At 39.0% G+C, this 22,482-nt stretch overlaps 2 protein-coding genes across 3 annotated transcripts in view; both read left to right on the forward strand.

The window, feature by feature from the left end:
• The first annotated feature begins 4,590 nt into the window (after nt 1-4,590).
• Nucleotides 4,591-4,839, forward strand: CTXN2 (cortexin 2). The gene has a single exon (XM_009644013.1). The coding sequence runs from the start codon at nt 4,591-4,593 to the stop codon at nt 4,837-4,839; it is 249 nt and encodes an 82-aa protein (XP_009642308.1).
• Nucleotides 4,840-11,420: 6,581 nt separating this feature from the next.
• The window catches only part of SLC12A1 (solute carrier family 12 member 1), a 49,323-nt gene continuing 38,261 nt past the window's right edge, over nt 11,421-22,482 (forward strand). The window contains exons 1-4 of one of the 2 annotated variants that reach the window (XM_035899420.1): nt 11,421-11,831; nt 17,306-17,440; nt 17,655-17,730; nt 22,357-22,452. In XM_035899420.1, the coding sequence (XP_035755313.1) occupies nt 11,421-11,831; nt 17,306-17,440; nt 17,655-17,730; nt 22,357-22,452 (718 nt within the window). The remainder of the gene's footprint in view (nt 11,832-17,305; nt 17,441-17,654; nt 17,731-22,356; nt 22,453-22,482) is intronic. The other variant, XM_035899421.1, reaches the window with a different exon arrangement.

Consider the following 22,482-nt stretch of genomic DNA (forward strand, 5'->3'; position numbering starts at 1 on the left):
CGAGGGGCCGGGGGAGGGCACACGCGTACATCTGCCCTCCCAGGGAAGGGGGGCGGCAAAGGGGAAGGCTGTGCACGCAACCCTACAGCAACAATTGCTTTGCAGGTGCTCGGTCTCTCGCAGCCTCCATCCCCGGGGAAGCAGGCAACGCTTCTCCACGTTCACAAGTTCAGGGTGATGCTAGTGAGCATTTTATTTTCCTGCCTCTCTATATTATCCAGATCTAGACCACATATATGAATTCACAGCACAGGGGCTCTTGTCCGATGGAGACTCCAGGCTTATGTATTTACTAAGGATAAAATCTCATTTCTGCAATCCATTGCTTGTCTCAAGGCTGGAAATGTCACTGACCGGCTGCTGCTTCTTTGCAGGGGAATGCCATTTATGTGAAAAAGCGTTGCCTGCACCCTGAGATACAGTGCTGCAAAAACACTGCCTGATTTCGCGGGGCTTCGCTATCCTTGCAGAACAGTTAGCCATGCCTTCATTTGCTGGGCATCCACACCCTGGCCTCCCTACCTTACACCTCCCTGTGTGTTGTCTTAGAAACCTTACCCTGAAGAGACAGTCTTCTCCCCACCAATTTAGAGAATACAGCCATGCAACGTTCACATGAGCATGACAGGTTGGCTGTGTGGTCACAGAGCTGGTTTTGCAGCATTTCTGGCCATGTGTTGTTAACTGATAGCTCGAACCCTTTGGGGAATTCCAAATTCATGCCTATGCCTGTTTCATTATGTCTTCTCCATTGCTAATCCTTTTACCCTACCACCTCCTATACCCAATTCCTGTCATAGCATTCCTGGAATACAGTTCAGTCTCCTTGACCAGATAGTTAAGTGCGAATGAGGCGCTTCTGAAACTCCCAGAGGATGCCTGTTTATGTCCCTAACCGCACCAACACCTTTTCAAGTCGGGTTTGCTGCCACACACAAGCCTGGGACTGAAGCTATTTCAAGTACCTTCAGAATGACCAGATCCATGAACCAGCAGCTGGGCTGCAGACATCCAAGGGGAGAACAGATGGCAACTGATTTAGTCCATTTTGTTACACACTATCGTTTATGAAGTGAGTTTTCAGGCACCTGAGGCTTAATCATGCCAAGAGGATGAAAGCTCCCAGCTTGAGCAGACGTTGAAGGCACTCATTTCCAGTACTGAGCCATTACAAAAAAACCCTATAGGAGTTCTGTGAGGGAAGGACTGAAACCCAAAATACAAGGAAGATGATTGAAGTGTGTATTTAACACTGGCTATTTTCTTAATCTCACTCTTGAAAACATAAGGGTGAAGGCTAGGTCTGAAAAAAGTGAAAAGAGCTGGGCCTGGGATCTTCAATCCACACCAAACATTGGCAGAATTGGGCTGGTGATGCTGCTAAAGTAAGAATTTCAACATCTTTCTTCTAGCTGCCTCCCAATTCTTAGTGCCCATGGTGTTCCCCTTCACTTTCCATAGGTGCAGCCAGCACCCCTAACTCATACCTCTGTTCTCCTTACCTCAGCGGTCTGTGTGCTGAGCTATTTTCCTCTTTCCTATTTTCTGTAGGACTCCAGTTGTTTCTTCTGGCCTCACAAGGGCCTCCAATGGCCTTTTATTTCACAGCAGGATGTTAAGGAGCCTTTCTTTATGCCAGTGTTTATTTACGAGCAATGAATCAAAGGATGAGTAGAGTCTTGACCTATTAAAAAAGTCAAGAGAGATCAGTCTGAGGCCAGCCCCTACAAAATGACTCTGCAGGTTCTAACTGATATAATGCCTCGCCCCATCATACTGCCCTAAAGGTTATCTTCAAGGATTTTTGGATCCAGGCCATGTTAGTTAGTATTCAGTGTCTTCTGACTCACGACTTGACACATACACTGCAGCAAATGAAAGGTTTTCTGACTAACTGGGAGAGGACATCTAATCTGTATGCAGCACTAAAATGTGAAAGCGATAAAAAGGCACTCAAGGTCAGCCTTGGTACCACAGTTTTGGGGATACATAATTGGAGCAAAATATTCTGTGAATTTTAAGGCTTCAATTACAATTTCTGAAATTCAGGACAAGGAAAAGAACAACACAAAACCGCATATTAGAGTTTCCCAGGACCAATTCCCCCCCAGGCAAAATGCCCATTGTTTTTTCATGCAGCTGTTTCAGCCAAAGTCTTGCCAAATAATACTAAGATATCAATTTCTTACACTCCATGTTTCAGCATCAGTCAAGTTTTGCACAGAGATTTGTCCTGTAACATCTTCTGACAAGCACGTAATGTACAAATAAATCTCACTAATTCCAGTGGGTAACCTACAAAATTAGTAAAACTGGAAGTAATATTCTTGGAATAGGACTCTCTATGGTGAAGAAATGTCACCTCAAACACATACATATTTCTTTGGGCTCAGCTTAAATGCAGGGTTCTCCATGGCCAGCTTATCCCTAAGATTCCTCTCTGTGTCTTCCAAGATAGCAGTCAGGTGTTTCGGGTCCGGCTTTCCCAGGTAGTAATCTACATATCACTTTCCCATATAAGACTTTAATTTAATTTTTATAACCCAGTGTCCTAGGACTTCTGGAAGGTAATTGTTTTCCTTGACTGGCTCTTGTTCAAACCAACTGACTTGTGACATAAATTCGTGATACTGAACTTCCTGTGATTTTTTTTTTCCTACATAAGGTCAAACTTAATAGAAAAATTGGAACTATGCCCAATGAAAATCTGTACAGCAGGTGGGCTTTATCTATGATATATTTTCAGAAAATAAATATTGATTGTTGTTGACATTACTTCTAATTCCCATAGGCTATATCTGGATCTTTCCTCCAACTTAACAGGAATTAAAACAGCGTGAACCAAAGAGCAGAATGTCATTCAAAGCAAGGAAGGATCTCATACACAGCTCTATAGAATAAACAGACCGTTGGTTGTTATGCTCTGGCAGATGTGTAAAGACTAATAGGAAACCATGTTATTTAATAGCTCCTATATTAGGGTTATCACAAAAAGAAGGACTTGTGCCTTGCTCTTTTAATCCTTGTTTTAAAATTTTCATTCTTTAGGATAATACTCAAAAATCCCACAAATTTTGATATGAGAGATGCCAAACAAGATAAAAGTTCTGTCCATTTCTGTCTTCTCAGGAATACCAAGTCTTACTTTTACTTTTTCTGTTGTTACTAATTGTAGGCTGACTCAGGATGTGGCTAGTTTCAGCCATGACTGCAGTAGAGAGTAGAGATGCTGGAGCTCGCTTTAAACTGGCTAGCAGCGCAGGTACCTGAAGCAGTGTAGCCATGGCAGCACAGAGCTCTGAGTGGCCTAATTACTCTGCCAAGAAAGAAATGGATACTGGGAATTCCCGGGGGGAAAGACGGTTGAATTGTTAACAAAAAACAGTTTTCCCCTGAGGTGCGTTAGTTAAATAGGTGTTAACAAGAGCCAAAAATCCTCAAGCTCCAACCTTAGAATAAAAAAGCTTTTGTCCTTTGACACTTCTGATGTCCCAGTCCTTCCAATTCTCCTGCTGTCTACAGAGATAAAAGAAAGATGTGATTTCAGTATCTGATGGAAAACTGAAAATAAAGCAAAATGATTCCCATCCCCAACTAAAATCTATACATGAGATTTCCTTAAAAAGACACAAATAAAAGTCTCTCCTGGCTGGAAACACACAGAGCTCCCTGGTGGCATTGGCAAGGTGGAGATGCTCACGCATCCTGGCTCCATAGGGCACACATCAGGGTCAGTCCCCTGAGCTCCATGAGGAGCATGTTCAGACCTGGTGTTTACCACACCTGTTAAAATGGCAGGATATGCATGTATTTAATGGAGAAGACTAAGGAGAAGAAATAAATGAGGGCAAGATTTAGGGGAAGAGAATTTACTTCTGTTATCTCTTCCACCAGTCTTTCCTCATACACAACAGTGGACACGTATAGAGGAAGGCAAAGGGGCACTTTTACCAATATGCTTACTTTCTTAAAAGCTCAAAACACACACAGCATTTTTCTGAAAATGGAGCCCAAGACTTCACTAAAATTGCACACACAATGCTTTATTTTACAAGTTTGATCTATTTATTTAGATTTATAAGCTAAATTACATAACCAAAATCCATGTTATTTGGCTGGAACTCCCTTTGAGGTCAATGCAAGTTTAACTAGTTTAGGGACTGAGGTGTAAAGCCATTTCAGAAAACATACTAATTTCTCCAGGTGGACACCTTGGTGAGTATTGCCTAATCAGAATCTGTAGGCTTGTGCTCAATCTGACAAAATGCTGTTTGCAACAGCCATGTGCTGAAATTGCTCTGTTTTGAGGAAATAGAAAGCCAGAAAATTGTGAGTTTGCTGTCTCATAACAGAGGCCAGTAAGTGGATTGTGTGTAGAGGCTAAAAGTTGCAATTCTATCACATTAATGTAAACGTGAGAAAACAACAGGATGCTACTAAAATCCTATCTGGTTTTCAGTTCCAAATGTTCATGTGCTACAGCTCAGATAAACACACCCCATTTAGAGCTAACCAAGGTTCTACTTTCCTATGCAGGCAAAGAAGCAATAGAGGTGAAAATCCCAGAGAGTCACCAGGATGTGATGGCCAATGATGAGCAGTAATTACTGCAGCAACACTTCAGCCAGCATGAGTGTCAACGAAATGTCTGCCTTCCCTCTGACTTTAGAGCAAAAAACTGGCTTTGCCTTTGTGGGGATTTTGTGTGTTTTCTTGGGACTTCTAATTATTAGATGCTTCAAAATCTTGCTAGACCCCTACAGTAGTATGCCGTCTTCTACGTGGGAAGATGAAGTTGAGGGGTTGGATAAAGGAACATTTGAATATGCTCTTGCATGAAAACTCACAGAATATCCTGCCTTAAATTTGATGTTGATTTCATTTTGGAAACCAACTGTTGTTACATTTGTTATACATACCTGCATTTTGGAGATATGTTGGTGGCATCCATTTTGTTAAATAAATATTTGTTGCAAACTCAAAAGGCACTTCACGGTGCTTTTATTTGAGGAACAGTGGAATGGCAGATAAGAAATGGTTAACAGCAAAGAAATACTGCAATAAACAATTCACTACAAAGTTATTGTGGCCAAGAAGTATTTTAAGAATCAGATTATATCTGCCTCTTCAGAGGAGGATCTCATTTCTACTGTGTCTCATGATAGGCTGGAGAGAAAGGTGAAGGACAAGAGACAGGCTCATGAGTGGTGAATGCTTAAGTGGTATCTCCCTCCTCTCCTCATCTGCCACAATTTTCTGAAGCTCAGAGACTGTGCCTCGTATGCTGAGAATACAAAAGTGGAGGACAACAAATGGTTGTGGCTCAGAGAAGGTGCCTGCAAGAGGTGTGTGTCCATATTGCTGAGATAAGAGTAACAAAGGTTGGTCCACGCACTAGCAATAATAAGGAACTAACGGGAAAGCTAAAGGTCACATCAATTGCTAACTCACCTCTCACCTTCCAAGAAGAGCAGGTGCTGTACTACTGACTGTGTTTATAAGGAAAGTGTATGTTGCTTCTCCTGTCTCTTTACTGGTCCTCAGCAAACACTGCATAGTTCTATTTCTTCCTGCTCATATGAGAGTATTTTTTGGATAGACCTCCCTTCTCCTACTCTACAGCAACAGAAAGTCAAACAGAATTAGTGGAAGGGAAACAAACATCATTAAGGAAATTTTTGATTCTACAAAACATTCAGCAATACAAAATATATTACCTGCTCAGAACTCCAGTCTGAACCACTGCCACCACAGTCCCAGTCCACAAGTGTCTCCCATATTGTTAAAAATTTTAGGTGAAAGAGAAAAAGTAAATGTTAAGTAACCAATCTTACAGTCCAGCTGAATTGGTCGGGGCATGCCAATTTTTTACTCCACTTGATTACAGAAGATGATTCAGTTTAAACCGGAACTTTAAATGTCTGGTTAACAGCTCCCAGCAGTAATTAAACCAGTTTGGCAAGGCCAAAACAGAGATAGTCATGCTGCATGCCCATTTGTACGCAGCCCCCGAAAGGGACACGGGTCCAAAGTTGACTGGAGGTCTCTGTACTCTCCAGACCCTGTCCACAGCTTGTTCTTCTGTTTGTGCTTCTACAGCTGTGCACAGTGTATGATCTGGACTGTCAAACTGAAGAATTGGTCACAGGAGATCCTATCAAGGCAGAAGAACTAATAGTGAAAGCAGAGACTCAAAACTGGGTATTCAAGGTCACCCTCGTATACACAGCTGTTTAGCAAGCGTGACAGTACTTGACAAATTCAATTCCGTTTTTAAGAAGGTTGCCATCAGAATTTTAAGCGCTGTCACTTTTGCTAAACAGGTCTGTTTGCAATGAGGAGCAAAGACAAGGAGATGAGTTATAGCAGTTGGTTTCTTTTGCATGTATTCTGAAAAATACATATTGTCCCGTTTGCCCTATGTACTGGGCAGAGGCAGCCAGTGGAACAGCGGACCTCAAGTGCCATTTGGAACATGAAATACTTGATTGTACAGGGAAGGACATGAATCTCCTGTCTGAAGAATGTAAGAGAGCAATAGCCAACAGTAATCTACAATGGCCACTTGAATTATAAAACATAAACAATTTTGTGAATGCAAGAGCTTTTAAACTGCTTCAGATTCTGCATAAGAAAAAATGCCAGACCCCCAGAGATTCAGTATATTGCATTTATCCTCATTAATTTAACCACAAAATCAAAGGTAGCTATCAATACACTGATTCATGTGATCTGTTATTGCTGGATAGGAACATCCACCGCAGAGACCTGACACTGTCATTCTTTCTACATAGACCTAATCAGCACAGCTGAGCTCTGTGCTGTCAGGTTAGACTGCTGAAGGTACTTAAGTTATCTGGGTTAAATACAGTTCAGTTATCTCTAAACTACACAGCAAACATACCCAAAGAACCCCAATACTGTCTTATTTCTTTTGTTCTTGACCTAATCTATTGCTGGAAGCAATAATCGAATTCCCTTATGATTACAAAGCTTCATCATTTCCTGCCCACCTTTCCCTGCACCCCTAAAACAGAAGGGAGTCTGCCTTCCCAGAAAGAACACACAGAACATAATTTTTCAAAGGTTTTCCTTAAATATACAGAGTAAAACTTCGAATGGGGTTAGGAGCAAACGGTTGAAAAACCCACGTAGTACAAGGGGATCCACCAGTGACTGATCCCACTGACTTCATTGGAATCCCTTCTGCATAAAATGTGCTGAGCAGAAGCCTGAACTTGTTATCTCTGTTACTATATATGTAAAACTGAAAAATAGAGAGATCGTGATCTGTGCACAGAATCAGGCATAGCTGGGAGGGAAATGGAGATAACAAAAGTATTTTCAGGCCCCCTTAGAAATTTTGCAATACCATAAACCCAGTAATTGTAATGGATAGGTACATTTGCTGGTTAATAGTTAACAAGCTAGAATGCTTCTCTAAATCACCATCTAGAAATGTTTTGAAAGAGAGGGATTGGATGGTCTATTCAGTATATTAAGCAGGAGAAAAATCTGGCCAATAAGGCAGAGTCTGTAATGCCTCAAAGAGAGGGACACACTATATTAATGAATAAAAGAGGCAGATTGTCCTTCCCTAAAAACACAGGATTGAATGGTAAGTTAAATTATCCTGAATAAGGTAAATGTGATTATTTATGAGTAATGCTAGAATACTAAACACAAAATTAATGGCAAATAACAGTTGAGAGACCTCTGGAAATACACTGTGAAAGTCGAAGTATTATTTTCAAGACCAGCAGAAAGGTAAGATACTTTTCTTTTCCTAGCAAAATAGTAATATTATGGAAATAAGACAGTGAAATTACAGAATCATTTTCATTGGTAGCAAACGTCTCATTGTCATCAAAGAATCAGGATTTCATTCAGTCATAGAGATGGAAACAAACCTAGTTTCACTGACCTTAATGACAAAAGATTTGTTTTTGCTTCTTCATGCCTGAAGATGAAACACTTCCTTACAACTTTAAAAGGCTGAAGGAAACAGAATACTATCTATGACCAGAAATGTGTAGTAGTAATAATAATAATACTGATCATCCAAACCCAGGAGAAGTGAAATAAACTAAATAAATGTAACATGTTGCTGTGAGGCTTACAAAACATTAAGCAGGAAAACCAAAATAAATATGAGGGGGTTATAAAGTGGTATCATAGCAGAGAGGTGACAGCAGAATATTATCTATAGCCGATAGAAGAAGTGAGAAAATACGCTTTAGCTATATCTCATACTGAGGATGGAGGACATTTGATTATCAGCTCCTCAAAGTATAATTTTGATATGTGATTTTAGAGAAAATTTACATTCCTGAGGTATAAATATTGATGCAGTATTTTATCTTTCAGTGCCAAAGGGCCAAATATATTTCACAAAATCATTGAGAAATTTAAATTGGAAAAGTCTCTGGAGGTCACCTAGTCCAACCTCTTGTGAAAGCACAAAACTTTACAAAATGCATCTAATGGGCTTATTTGCCTAGATTTTCAGTTCATATATTCCTTTATATAGATATATTTTGTTTCTAAAACTTTCTGCTTTTACATACACTTGCAGAGTTTCAATGTCTAAGCATGGTCTGTTTTAGTCAGTTTGAACAGACCTGGACTCCTACTGAATTATACAGGTCTATACGATCACACTCCCATATTTCCTTAGAAGCATATGTCAAGACATGCGGAGTGGCATTGCTTCAACAGCTCGTTTCAGGACCATCTAGGCCATGCTGTAAGTTGCTGCAAAGGTACTTAATGCACTAAAGGCCTTAAATATAAATACCCCTTTTGCTCTTGGGGTTTTTGTTTGCTTGTTTGGTTTTTTGAGGGGGTCTATGGGGGAAAATGGAAGTGCGAAGCAGACTGCACAGCTATCATATGTTCACCTCTCTATGGGCCACCACTCAGAGGGACCTAGACAGGCTAGAGGAGTGGGCCAACAGGAATCTCATGACATTCAACAAGGACAAATGCAAATCCTGCACCTTGGCCAGATTAAGCCCCTGCACCGTACAGGCTGGGGCCTCACTGACAGGGAGCAACTCTCCTGGCAGGGACCTGGTGAGCAGCAGGCTACAAAGGAGTCAGCAGCATGCCCTGGGGGCAATGAAGGTGAACAGTGTCCTGGGCTGTGTTAACATATGATCTACCATAGCCAGTAGATTAAGCAAAGTGATCATTCCCATCTATTCAGCACTCATCAGACTGCACCTGGAACCCAGTTTCTAAGTTTGTCTACCTTTTGCCCCACCTGCCAATGTAAGAAAGATGTTGTTAAACTTGTGTGTGATTGATGGAGGGCCACCAAGATGGTCAGGGGTAGGAGCATTTTCCCTATAAGGAAATGGGGCCTGTTTAACTGGAAGAAGAAAAATCATTAGGGGAACCTAAGCAGTGCTTGCAGTACTTACAAGGAGGTTACTGACAAGGCAGAGCCATGTTCTTTACCAAAGTACACAGCAGGAGAGTGAGAGATGATGGTCATAGAGTGACACACGGAAGGTTCCAACTGGATATACAGGGAAAAAACCACTATGAGGATGATTAAGTATTAGAAGAGGCTGACAAGGCAGGTTGTGGAATCTGTCCTTGGAAGATGTCAAGATCTGACTGGTGAAAGCCCTAAGTAACCTGATTTACATTCAACGTTCCCTCTGCTTTGAGTGGGAGGTTGGACTAGATAAGCTCTTAAGGTCCCTTCCAACAACCTGCGTGATTCTGTGACTTGCTACAATTTCTTTCAAATCATTTTAAAGAGTGTTTTGAGTGTAAAATGTAAAATTGAGTAAAATTCTATGAAACTTCCAATGCCTAGGACTATGTTAATATTTCTCAATAATTACTACGTTACCATAGTCATTTATTTCCTCCATTATAATTTAGGAAACCCAATGCTATTTTTAGATTTCAGTTGTCTATTTATTACTTCATATTACACTCATTTTATTTACATAAAAAAATGAACAATTTGCTGTATCTTAATTGCCCTCTCATAAATTGTCATCATTCTGGAACTACTGAAAACTTAAAGCCTAACTTTTGTAGTTAATTTTAAAAAATGTATTTGATTCAAGCTTTTCATGCAAGTTTAATTCAAGACTATGAGAGGAATATGCAGGATATCATAATACTTAAGTGGAACATAAACAGTAAATGGGCTTCATGGAATCTTATGTCACATCCTTGCACTGCCTACACTTTCAATTAAACATTGCATTATTATAAGAAATACTATATGTGAAAATCAATTTTAGGTACTTAGGATCTGAATTTTATATAGATACCATTATGCATATATTTATACCATTTTATATAGATGGTGGTGTGAATCCTGATTTAGGATCCTGCCAACTATGCCAATTTGTTGCTAAAGGGTGATTTACATCGCTTAATCACCGTCAAAGGTATTAGAAAAAGTAGTTTTAATATGATGTTGTAAAAGTGCGAGTTAACAAAGTTTGATGGCAAGGTTCAGTCTATTACTGTACGGCACAATCATTTGAACAATGATTCAAACCTACCAAGGCACAAATCAAAGTTACCCTACTACAAGGTTATGCGTGGTATCGGTCGCTTACCAAAGATCTGCTGTTGGTAAAAGGTCTCTCTGCCTTGAGGAACAATCTTGAGAGGCATCCCAGCTCAAGTGGAGTTCACTGCCATGCAGCCAGGCTGCTTAGCCAGGAAAGCTCAAAGAAGTCTCACTTAGGCTGTCATATTTATGGAATAAAGTGGTTGGCTTGTAGTCAAATTACAGGCAATGGTAAAGGTATGCATTAGACTCCTTGTTCCCACAACTTTCTTTGTTCCTTGATAAATGAGTCTTGGAAAAGCTACCTGCTATTCATGTGTTAACTGCATGATCGGTGGCATTCCAAGCTCATATGCATTGATGCTCACTGTGTCACTCTGCTCCTTTGCGGGTTTCCAGCAAACAAATTGAACCTAGAGGAGTTCTTGGCCCATTTACAGCTTAAGCCTTTACCTCATTTGAAGCCTGTACCAAACTACTGCTAGTTTGGTTAAGGGGTCGAGTGCATCTATCACAGATGGAAACATCCCCACAAACCCAGCCTTTGACTCAACTATTTTTTTACTCAACAAGTCATAGGATGACAGTCTCATGGATATTTGATGAGGCGGGGGAGAGCTTATGGTGGAAAATTTATCTAACTGTGCAAGTTAATAGAAATGTTTTATTTATATTTTTTATGGCAGAAACACAGTGGACAACATTAGGAAGACTGCTTAGAGATTTAAAGAAAAATTTATCAGAACTTCATTACTCTTAAGAGCAAAGATTTCACATGCAACAGCACTAAACCCTTTGCTGTAGCTGCAACTAACTAGGTGCAGCCACAGAAGAGTAAACGGATCAGTGACCTAAGTCTATAGCATCCCTGAAGATGTCAATGAATAATTCGCCAAATGTATTCTTGGATCCAAATGCAAATCGGTTTCAAGTTAACATAATTAATGAAAGCCATGACAACAATGAAACATCGCAAGAGGATGTGGGCTCTGACCCACCACATTATGAAGAAACATCTTTTACTGACGAAGCACATAACAGACTGAGAATCAGTTACAGACCAGGAAAAAGAGAATTATATGACAATTTCCTTCAAAATGGGGAGAAAACAGAAGGTAGTTTACATCCCTATGATACTCACACTAAAATGTATTATCTACAAACTTTTGGCCATAACACAGTGGACCCAGTTCCCAAAATTGATTACTATAGAAACACTGGCAGCATCAGTGGGAATAAGCTCAGCAGACCAAGCTTATTAGAAATTCATGAACAACTGGCAAAGGTAAGTGGAATGGAAAGATACAAATTTTCTCTACTCCATTTCCAGGCTGTTCATTCTGTTTATTTATATAAGAAAGTCCTTAAATTCATTGACCTTACCCCAGAGAAGAAGTACAAGTAATCACCATATTTCCTTTGGTAGCTGCTGTGTGTTTTCAGCCCTGTACCCTGCTCAAAGCAGAGGTTTTTATTAAAAGGTGATAGTAATGTACTTGATTAGCAGAAAAACATAGTTTAGTCTTGTCTAAAAGTATAAAGCTACTAAAGCTCTTCCGTTTCACTTAAGAGTTAGGAAGGCAGATGATGAATGTCAATTCATAATTTAACCAAGCTGCACAATTCACACTTACTCTAAACTTGAATTTATTGTCGATGCATAACTAAGTTGCACAGATTTCTCTGTCGCATTCATTAATATATATAAGTATTATAAAAAACACTATGTGCAATAAATGCAATTTCAACTAATCAGAAATCTAAAGCACTACCTGTTTATTGCTGTAACAAACCATTCAAACAGCAAGAAAGAATCCAGAGCAAGGGTGCTGAAGTTGAAAGTGTTTGCTCGGAAGAGGTATAGCAGACAACAGTTTTCAGGTACTGATTCAGTGAACAAATTTAGGCCTTCATGCTCATTATACCAATGAATTTGGAGAGAATCTGAAGAACCTCTTAAATGACTACATAGAAAGCATTTATAGAGCAATAATTTGGCTAAATTCCTCCTAATCTATTACATAGAAGAGCTGTTTAGACTTTGTTCAAGTAATAGATGGGACTACGTCCATGTAAAGTATACTTACAGAGAGAACTACTGAACAGGGTACAACCGGCTAATCTGCCTTTGAAAGATTTTCTAGGGTTGTTTCTCCTCCCCGCTTCTGAGTGGACCTACTTTTGGTTGACACAATGTAGGAGTTTAGTATCAATACATACGAACAATGGATTTTATGTAAAAACTTCCCCTTAGCAGACTCTTCCTGTTCCATGTTTTCCCCACATAGGCCCTACAGTAAATGAATAATGGAATACCAAAACATGCCCTTTATCACAATAATCCTCACTTTTGTCACCCTCTATGGCTACTTGACAGAAGAATATACAACCAGGTATAATCTTTTGGGGTTTGCACATTCAAAACTTCCACAGGAGAGAATTTAAGAAGCTGGTAATATGAAGTATGGTATTTGCCAGATTTTCACTAACTTCTGTGTACTGCCTCAGATAGGTAGAGGTGAATTTTGCTGTCTATTCACCTATTTAGATCCTTTAAGGCTTGATTTCCCTATGTGGAAGAATCACCTCCATGCAAAATAAATAGCATGGAAAGCTCTAATGAGAAATTCCAGGGACAAGAACAACTAGATTAGGCACTTTGTAACAGCTAAACTATTAAAAAACCTACTGCAAAACAGTGGAATAATGTGACACTCTACTGACTCTGGGAAAATTAGATTCTTCCCCCTTAAGCCATAATACAAAGTTCTCTGTAAAAAAACAGAGGAGACACAGGATACACCTACTTATAGAATTAAAGTAAAACCTTTTTTGAGGTTCTTCATTGTGCACTTATCAGGGCAGGAATGAGAGAGATCACCTCTATAGTCAAACTCAGGCTAAAAGTGTCCATATGCGGCAAACCCCCCTATTTTTTTCTGTGTTGTGCAATAGTGAAATCAGAAATCTCCAGAGAAAACACACTGTCATCACTGTTCCACTCAGTTTTACATACTTCTGAGGTCTGAATATTTTGGACAAGCATCTAATTTTGGATGCTGGTCCAGAACTTGTTCAAAGTCCAGTTGTCTACAGATTCACCTGTCCTAAGAAAGATTAATATAAAGTAATGAAATAATTTAAAAAAAATAGCCATTAGGAAATTTGGACCTGATTCTTTAGGATCTTTTTAGGACAGCTTCCTAGTTTTGGCCTGACTTAAATTAAGGTCTCCATAAACCTGCATAAAATGGCTTACATGGAAAGGAGAAACAGGCTGCCTGGGTCATCATTTACTTCCAAAAATGAATGCGAAGTGGATGTGAAAAGGGAGGAATATGAATTTGGTATCCCTACTCATTTGCAGATGTGTAAGCTGCTACTCAAGGGACTAAACACATTTCCATGCCCAGAAGAAACTTCCTCTTACAGAAATAATTTACTGTGGTAGTGGCCAGAGAAGAGAAAAACAGTGTATTGGCTTTGAACATAATGCTGAATGAACATGCACAGAATATTAGCATATTAAGGGATTTTCAGTTTTGACCATTACCAGGAAATTCAGGGGGTTTGCTGTTGTGGCTCTCAATGGTTTGTTTATTTTAAACAAAATTAGATAAATTTGTTGAGGGTTTTCTAAGGCTTTCAGTTAGAGAAGATTAAAAAGAAGGCAGATTCCATCCCAGAATAAAATGAAGGGAAAATTGCTTCACTGAGACTGTTAGGGAGAAGAGCATCATCTAGCCTGGTCATTCCCAGACTTTTTGCAGTATTCAGCTTACAGAAGGATAATCTTATGCCTCTCAAAATAGGAAGGTGAATGTCAGGGGTAATAGGATTTTTGTTACACTGGCAACCAGCTGTGCCCTTATGTGAGTTGTGGCCCTGGTCTGGGAGCTACTAGCCACAGCACTGGAACAAATGATCTGCCATTAGCATGGCTGGAGTCTATTCCTGACTGTCCCATGGACTCGCTTCGCGACCTTGGACAAATCACTTCCGTCTACAGAGCTTATTCTGAAGAATAAACAAACACGAGGTCACCAAATAGTAGATTAGTAGGGAAGGGAATTAAGATAGTATGAAAAGGCTGAGCTCCTATCAGAAGGCAAAAACAGTACGTGCAGCTGGATGGGGTGCCTATCCACCAGCCCCAGCGTGCAGCTGGCTCTCTAGCCACCACTAAGAAGCAGATGAAATGTCACACGGAGTGTGTACAGAAGTTAGACTACTAGCCCAAGATGCAGTTCTGGAAAAGATGCTTTATTCCTTTTTATTTTAATACTAAAATCTGGGCTTACCACACCATACCCCAAGGCAATCCTGCCCCCCTCGCCCCCAGCTTTTTTGAAACATAAATTGTGGAAGACAACTGTACTGTCAAAGCACGTCGCCAGATTCTGATAAGAAATGACATATGTTTGACTTCAGATTTCTAAACATCACATACGCATTCCCATTGTGCTTTGATGCTGGGCTTAACATCAGAAGATAAATATTAATATTTAATACACTTTTTTAATATGTAATTTTTCAAATGTCAGAATGTAAGGCAGGCTGAAAGGAACTTCAAATATCTAGTTCCCACACTGCTGGAGTCAAATGTGTGTCATCTTTTAGCAAGACGTGTCAGTTTTTGCACACATTAAGCCACAAAATGCCAATTAAATCCCTAAAAAATAGTCTAAGTGCTATTTCACAGCTGATAGCTGGTGATAATTACTTGGGCTTAGTATTTACCCTACATAAGAAATCATCTAACCTTTCTTCATCTTGGCTATTCTCCACACTTGTTACGGAGACTTGATGAGCTCATCATCTTTAGCCCCAGGAGAGATGAAGACTAAACTGTTCTGAAACAAGGAAAGGAAAATGTTGTTGTTGTTGTTTTTTTAAAAAAAAGCAGTTAACTTTTTATTTTGGTAGCTTTTCAAAATGTTCTGTCACTTTTATTCCACATCCTTAATGCATGAGTAGCACAGGTACAGCTGCTTGGTAAATAACCAATCATTCACTAAAGCACACCAATTTAAAATGCATTTATGGAAGGTTTAAGGCCATAATTTATGATAATGGCATAGAGAGCACAAATTAATTCAAAGTACATAGGAAACAACTTGTTTCAAGTACAAAGACCAAACCCTTTTATTTTTGCTTTTGAAATTCTAGCCACTGTAGCAAGAAACCCTCATATTATTCTGCTAATCTTCCTCAACTCACTTTAATCATTTACTGTATTTTGAGCAAACACAGCCATTATTATTTTAGGGTAAGAATTGTCAAAATTATCTAAGTAACTCAGGAGCTCAAAGTCGCAGGCTTTCAATAGATCTTGTACTCCCATTTCACTTAGGGCCAAAAGGGCCATAGGCACCAAGTTTAATCCATGTTCAAATGTATTATTCAGTCACTTATTTCTCACTTGTGAGCACAATCCTGGATTTTCTGTGTCAAAGGCATTCTACAACCTTGCATCATAGTGGCTAGAGCCCCTATCTATGAGGGAAGAGTCCAAACATTTACATAAGTGTAATATACAGTTGATCTTTATGTCTGTTTTGGTTTTGTTTGTTGGGTTTTTTTAAGTCCATTAATAAAATACAGAAACAGCCTTGAAGCTTAAGCAAGATGAAAAAACCTTGTATACTTCACAGAATCACAGATGTTTCCACCCCTTGGCCTGTTTAGTTAATCTGGAAATATCTTCATCCCCCCCTCCAAACCCTAAAAGTACCCTGATTCCTCTCCAGAAGTGACATATGCTCCTGACAATCTGTCAGGCTATAGCAAAGTACATGGTCCTTCCTGAAGGTCTTTGCACAGGACTCAGGCAATACCTGGCAATAGTTAACCTAATGCCAACTCCTTGCAAAATCAGTCAGAACTCTGTATAAAACCCCAAAAAATTAAAAGAAACAAAGCAGCAATGACAACAAGTATATGTGCGTGCGTGTGTGTGTGTATATATATATATATAAACCTCAGTACCATGACTAATTCTTATTCAAGCCGTAAGAAACATATGATGCTAAATTGCCTCAAAGATTCTGGGGCAGAAGAGCTGAAGAGACAAAAATACAGATTTATGTCTGTAACTGGATGTGAACAATCTAAAATTCTGGGCTATTTATTCTGGTTACACCACAAATAAGGCAATTCCTAATCCTATCTACTATGGTTATACCAGAAGTGGCTAAACCACAGAAAGGATTATTCATTTACTGCATTATTTACTACATTTCACTGGCATTTCTCTGACTGTTTTCAAGAATATGTTACCCATTTGCTGCTGCAATTATGTTTGTACTTTATCCAACAGAAAACACCAGAGTTCATCATATAACTTTGCCATGCAGCACTCAGCTAGGTCTCTTCTCACTAGTGAGCAATTATCCCTTTTTCTACACTTAGCATTATTCACAAATTGCTGCAGCAGCATGTAGAGGCCAACCACGAGACCCTCATTGTGTTAGATGCTCTACTAACATATCAGTACAACATATATGTTGAATACAGTTTACAATAAAAACAATTTAGTATCAGATAATAATGTATTACACTGCTTAAGCGATTCTTTAATCTTTTCCCACTGTTAGCAAGCCCACCTGTTGATGCCTGGTGTGAGCAGAATATTGCACTCTACTCCAGAGACAGTAAAACCTGATCTTCTTTGGAATTCCTTAATTCCATGTGTCTCTCATAGAGCTAGGTGTCCTCTGCTTGGCACAAAAATGTATTTGTTTTTGTGTGATCCTTCAGAACATAGCCGTGAGCACTGGCTCAGTCGAGAGAGTGGCTAATGGAGAAAGCACCACTGGAGATGAGACAGCAGTCAGCAAGGAAGAAGAAAACAAAACAGGATTTGTCAAGTTCGGATGGGTGAAGGGTGTGCTGGTGAGAAACCTACCTGCATTTCTAAAAAAAATAAAAGAAAAACTTTAAGATTAATTCTGCAACACTAAGGTCTTTTAAGAAGTAAGAGAGGGAGGTGGACTTGAGGGATGTTTGGAGTGCTTTTTAAAAGGATTCAATGCACACTATCGTCCTTCTGGTTGTTAACACTACTTGCAACATTGCACTAAACCGGTATTTTTTGTTTAAAACCTAGGTAAGATGTATGCTTAACATTTGGGGTGTGATGCTTTTTATTCGACTTTCCTGGATTGTAGGTCAAGCAGGAATTGGTATGTATCTTATTTAATATCATTTTCAACAGTGAAAGGGATAAAGAGGATAAACTACACATGATCATGATTAATATATAATCTGAGATGTGCATTTGCATGTTGAACTAAATAATGTTTTCAAATGCTTGCCAGGGTAAAAGATGTTAATCCTCCAAACTATTGGAATTTTCCAGACTCACAGCCAAATTACTGCTTAGAGGCATAGATCTGTTAACTATGCATATGATCATCACATTTGAATATTTCTAAGCTTTAGTGAAATTTGTATTTAGATCCTGTAACAGATGTAAACTTCATGACTCGGGCCAATTTCTAATATGTGCGTACAGAGTTAACCTTTAAGAGTTCACACTTTGCTTATCTGTGAATCCCAAACCTTGTCATCTACATATTAAAAACAACGTTTCTTCACACTTCTCTGCAAAGATGAAAACAGAACTGGAAGGAGGTCTCATCTCATCAGGATTTTGTTATTTTTAACTATAGCACAGCACTAGATGCTAGTATACTATGAAATGCTAAGTTTTAAAAACTCTGCTACAGCTTTCATATAAATTAACTAAGTACACTTCATTGTGTGCTGTCTCTTTGCTTCTTCATTGTGCAATTTAATTAATTCAAACCCCAGCTCCCAGTCCCTGGGAGAATGGGCCCCGAGGCCTCCATCCAGCATGTTGTCGAGTGTTCAATGAAACCAGTGAGAGAGGGAGGTGCTCACAACACTGCAAGAATCTCCAGCAACTCGAAGAGCAGCTCAGTAAGGCGCGACATAGCAGTAGTTGTGTAGTACAACTTCTTTTTCAGAGCTGCTGCTCTGGGGAAGCACAGAAACGTGAACTGCGATGGCAGTGTCACTGCCATCTGTGTTACATGATCATACAGTCTAGGGTAACGGGGCCCTAATCTTTGACTGGCTCCCAGACGTCATAGAAAACAGCAGTCCAAAAGGTGAATGGCAAGTATTCCAGTCTGGATTCTCAGAGTGGAAATACTAAGTAGACATGACCTGGAGTCCAAAATGTGGCCTTGGGGCATCCATTCTCCTGGTCTTGGATAAAACTCAGAGCACAAATTCAGACTGATTATAAATATGATTCACTTCCTTGTTAACAGGAGTGAAATGAAACACTGACTAGAAACATCCCCAAATTTTTGCATGGTTGAAGTCTCATTTCCAACAAAACACTGTAACTTCACAGAAGTTTCACTTGAGCAAGATTGAGCTTTAAAAAAAAAAAAAAAAAAAAAAAAAGAAAAAAGAGAGAAACAAATGAAGTGCTTATGAAGAAAAAAATCCAGCCACAATCTTACAGAGACACAAGTAGGAAAAAAAAACCAAAACAAGCCAATAAAAGTTCCAGAACTAAGCGGAAGAAGTTTACCTATTTTTGCAGTGCTCCATGCATGGCTCTAGCACTGTGCCTGACAAAGGGGTGCTTGCTGATTTTATGATGCATACCAAATGAGAGCGTACAGCCCAGGGCACTCATAAGTATATGCCTTGCCATGAAATTTCTGCATCTTAATATTGCCAAGACTTTGCTCTAGGGTTTCATGCAAAATTAGTTTTTAAGGGCAGTTTAGTAACTTATTGAGATCATCAAGAAGTATTACTTTGTTTTGAGGTGTGAGAATAGCCATAGGCAAGAGTGATTCATTTTAGAACAACTTACTTAGCAGCCATATGCCTGGGTTTCAATCTAAACTTTAATCAGATTTTAACATTAATTTGCACCAACATCAGTTACAGCCTTTCTGCTTTCACATTTAATTTTACCATTTTAATTCATTGATAAGCAGACCCTCCTTTCTTATGGTTTATTGCTCTGCTGTTGCTTTTTAAAATTGCATGCCTTATGTAAGGCGGTTAGTTTTACTTCTGAAGATGAGACATCAAATTCCATTTGAATAAATTTCTCAATGCATTTTCTGAATATCTTATAAGCAATGAGCTTTAAGTCCCTAGCCAAGCTGCTTAAGAAGAACAGTGATGGAAGCTCATCATCACCAAGGCTCGGGGATTTCACTGGGTACTGCTACTAACATGGAAATTAAATGAGTCGGTTAAACCACCATCTGGGCACCATTTATATCCCCATCATTAGAGGGCCAAAGAGACAAAACCCAATTATTTCCATATCCTGATAAGCTGTCGTGGGCAAAAGCTCTTACAGGGGAAAAAAATAACATTCCAACAAGGTTCTCTGTTTATCATCAGCTGGGAAAAAAGGGACGGTATGGTCCTGACAAGGTTCCAGGTCCAAAACTAGTCTGGTATTTCCACCTAACATCTGGGGACTCTGCAAATTCTGCATTTGTACCTATACACAGAATGGTTAGCCAAAGGCAGGGAAAACTACCAAGATTATGTTAACTGAAAATCTGGCCCCAAATATTACAATTACATTACATTATGTTTTATTACAATGAAGTTTTGGTTGATTCACTTTATTTTACACACTTTTCTTCTTAAATGCTAAAATATTTTTTAAAATTAACATTAAAGCCTTCCCAAGCAGACATTACTCATCGAATAAATATCTGACCCAATTTATCATATATACATCAACAACATGAATTGTGAAATGCAATAGAAAATCCTGGAAAAATACTCCTTAGGATGCATAAGCACTTACCATATAATTTTAAAACTACTTTAAGAATAGTGTGTCTAACTTACTCAATTTAAGAGTTAACTGATTAAAAGTCATATTCAGCCATTTCTCAGGCACAAAATTTGCATGGTTTAACAATATCCTCCTATGTAAAAGTAGCTGACCAAAAGGATTGACCATTTGGATTTTTTTTCTAGACCTGAATAAAAATAGGTGCATGACTAGTTATAGTAAGAGGTTCAGAAACCAAGAGGATAAACATAATATATTAGAGGCTCAAATTGCTTCAAGTATCCTACACTATGTTATATATCATTAACATCTCACACATTACATGGCTCTATCTTAAAGGATTGTGATAACATGCCTATGATTTAAGCAACAAAGAACATTCATTCAGGCATCAAATGTCTACAACCATCCAGTATGAACTGAAGTTAGGAGCCTGATCTAGAGGCCGGAAGGCAGAAATACAGCAAATAAATCAATATGTTTGTAGTACTTCTAGCTGGATGTCAGCTGTAGGGTCCAAGTTTCAATTTGGATGAGCCTTGGTCAATAAATATTGCTACAAGCAATGTACAATCTTCAGTTCCCCACTGAAGACCTAAGCGCCTTACGGAAACAAGAGAGCTATTGCGTAAGCGTTAGCAAGTTCAGATAAAACTGATTCCATGTTTGGCACCAACTGTAACTGCTTCAATTTTTTTTTCTAGGTTTTTTTTCCCTTCTCCTCTCATAGATACAAATGGGAATAGAAGCAATAAAGTTGAGAGAAAAATGTCATATTATTTCTTTCTAACTCGAAACAAAAAAGTATTCTGGAACTACAGAGCCAAACTCTTCTCAGTAGTGCCAGAAAATATAACAGAAGCAATAGTCACGATTGTAGCTTGGGAAGTCCAGTTTGTACACAAAGTAAAAGTTTTTCACTGTGCAGGCAGTCTAACCCTGGAACATTTCCAAAGAGGCTGTGGGATCTTTGTCAATGGAGGTTTTCAAGACTCAGCTAGCCAAAGCCATCACTGATGTAACCTGGTGTTGGCAATAGTTCTGCTATGACTGGAAGGCTGAGCTACAGACCTTTAGGAGTCACTTCCAACCAATGTTTCTATGATTGCAAATCATACTAGGCACCTCCTACTCATACAGTTCCTAGCAGTTTCACAAACTTAAGAGAAACCTGACCATATAGCCAAAGATTGGAAGCATACTCATACTCCAGAGTCTTAACTCAAACCGAAACCCAGTTCACCTATCACTGATCTTCAGATGTTTGATTATTTTTGTTTAGTTATACAATTTCGTGATATCAGCTAAAAAACATTCTAAGTTATCTAAGATGACACATTACAGGTCACCTGTTAAAGTAAATGGCACCTAAAAAGCAATATTTCAATTTTCAAATGTTTGTCTTATGTTAGAGTAAAACCACTTTTTGCAGGGAAAAAAAAAAAGAAAGAGGGAGGCGAGGAGGGAGTGGAGAAGCACAGCACTTGATAGCTGGGCAAGTAAGAATATAGAAGGCTTGCATTCAGGTCTTGTCTCTCTACCCAATAGGCTCTTTGTCCTGGTGCACTATGAAACAATACAGCTAGTCTTTCTCCGATTCAATGTTTAATTAACTGATGAAATATAGCAGCATTCTTACAAGAGCTCTGGTTAATGTGTCAATCTCTTCACTTAAACAGCCAGGATGTATATTAAAGGCAGATGTAAGCATCCATGCCAAGGGATACTTGTTTGCTCATTTCTTCCAGTCTGAAAATCATGAGAGCTTCTGGCTAGGGTACTCCTATCAGAAAGAATCACTGCTTGAAGACTGATGGGTATAATTTACTACCATGACATGGACTCCTTGGAAATGGTCTGCAAACTGCAAGTGGTCAACAAACCATCTTTTCAGTTTATTGCTCTGATTCTGGCCTGAAAATTCAATTTAAAGAGAGAATGATTTGTAGGAATCACGGAACATGAGTAAAATATTTTATCTTCTTATTACTGACAGGTCTTGGAGTAATCATAATTCTTCTCGCCACGATGGTAACCTCAATTACTGGGTTGTCAACTTCTGCAATAGCAACTAATGGGTTTGTCCGTGGAGGTAAAAATCTTAGGGTTACTAATGCTTTCA

The sequence above is a fragment of the Egretta garzetta genome, unplaced genomic scaffold (genome assembly GCF_000687185.1).
Source record: "Egretta garzetta isolate BGI_Z169 unplaced genomic scaffold, ASM68718v1 scaffold287, whole genome shotgun sequence".
Classification (NCBI taxonomy): Eukaryota; Metazoa; Chordata; class Aves; order Pelecaniformes; family Ardeidae; genus Egretta; species Egretta garzetta.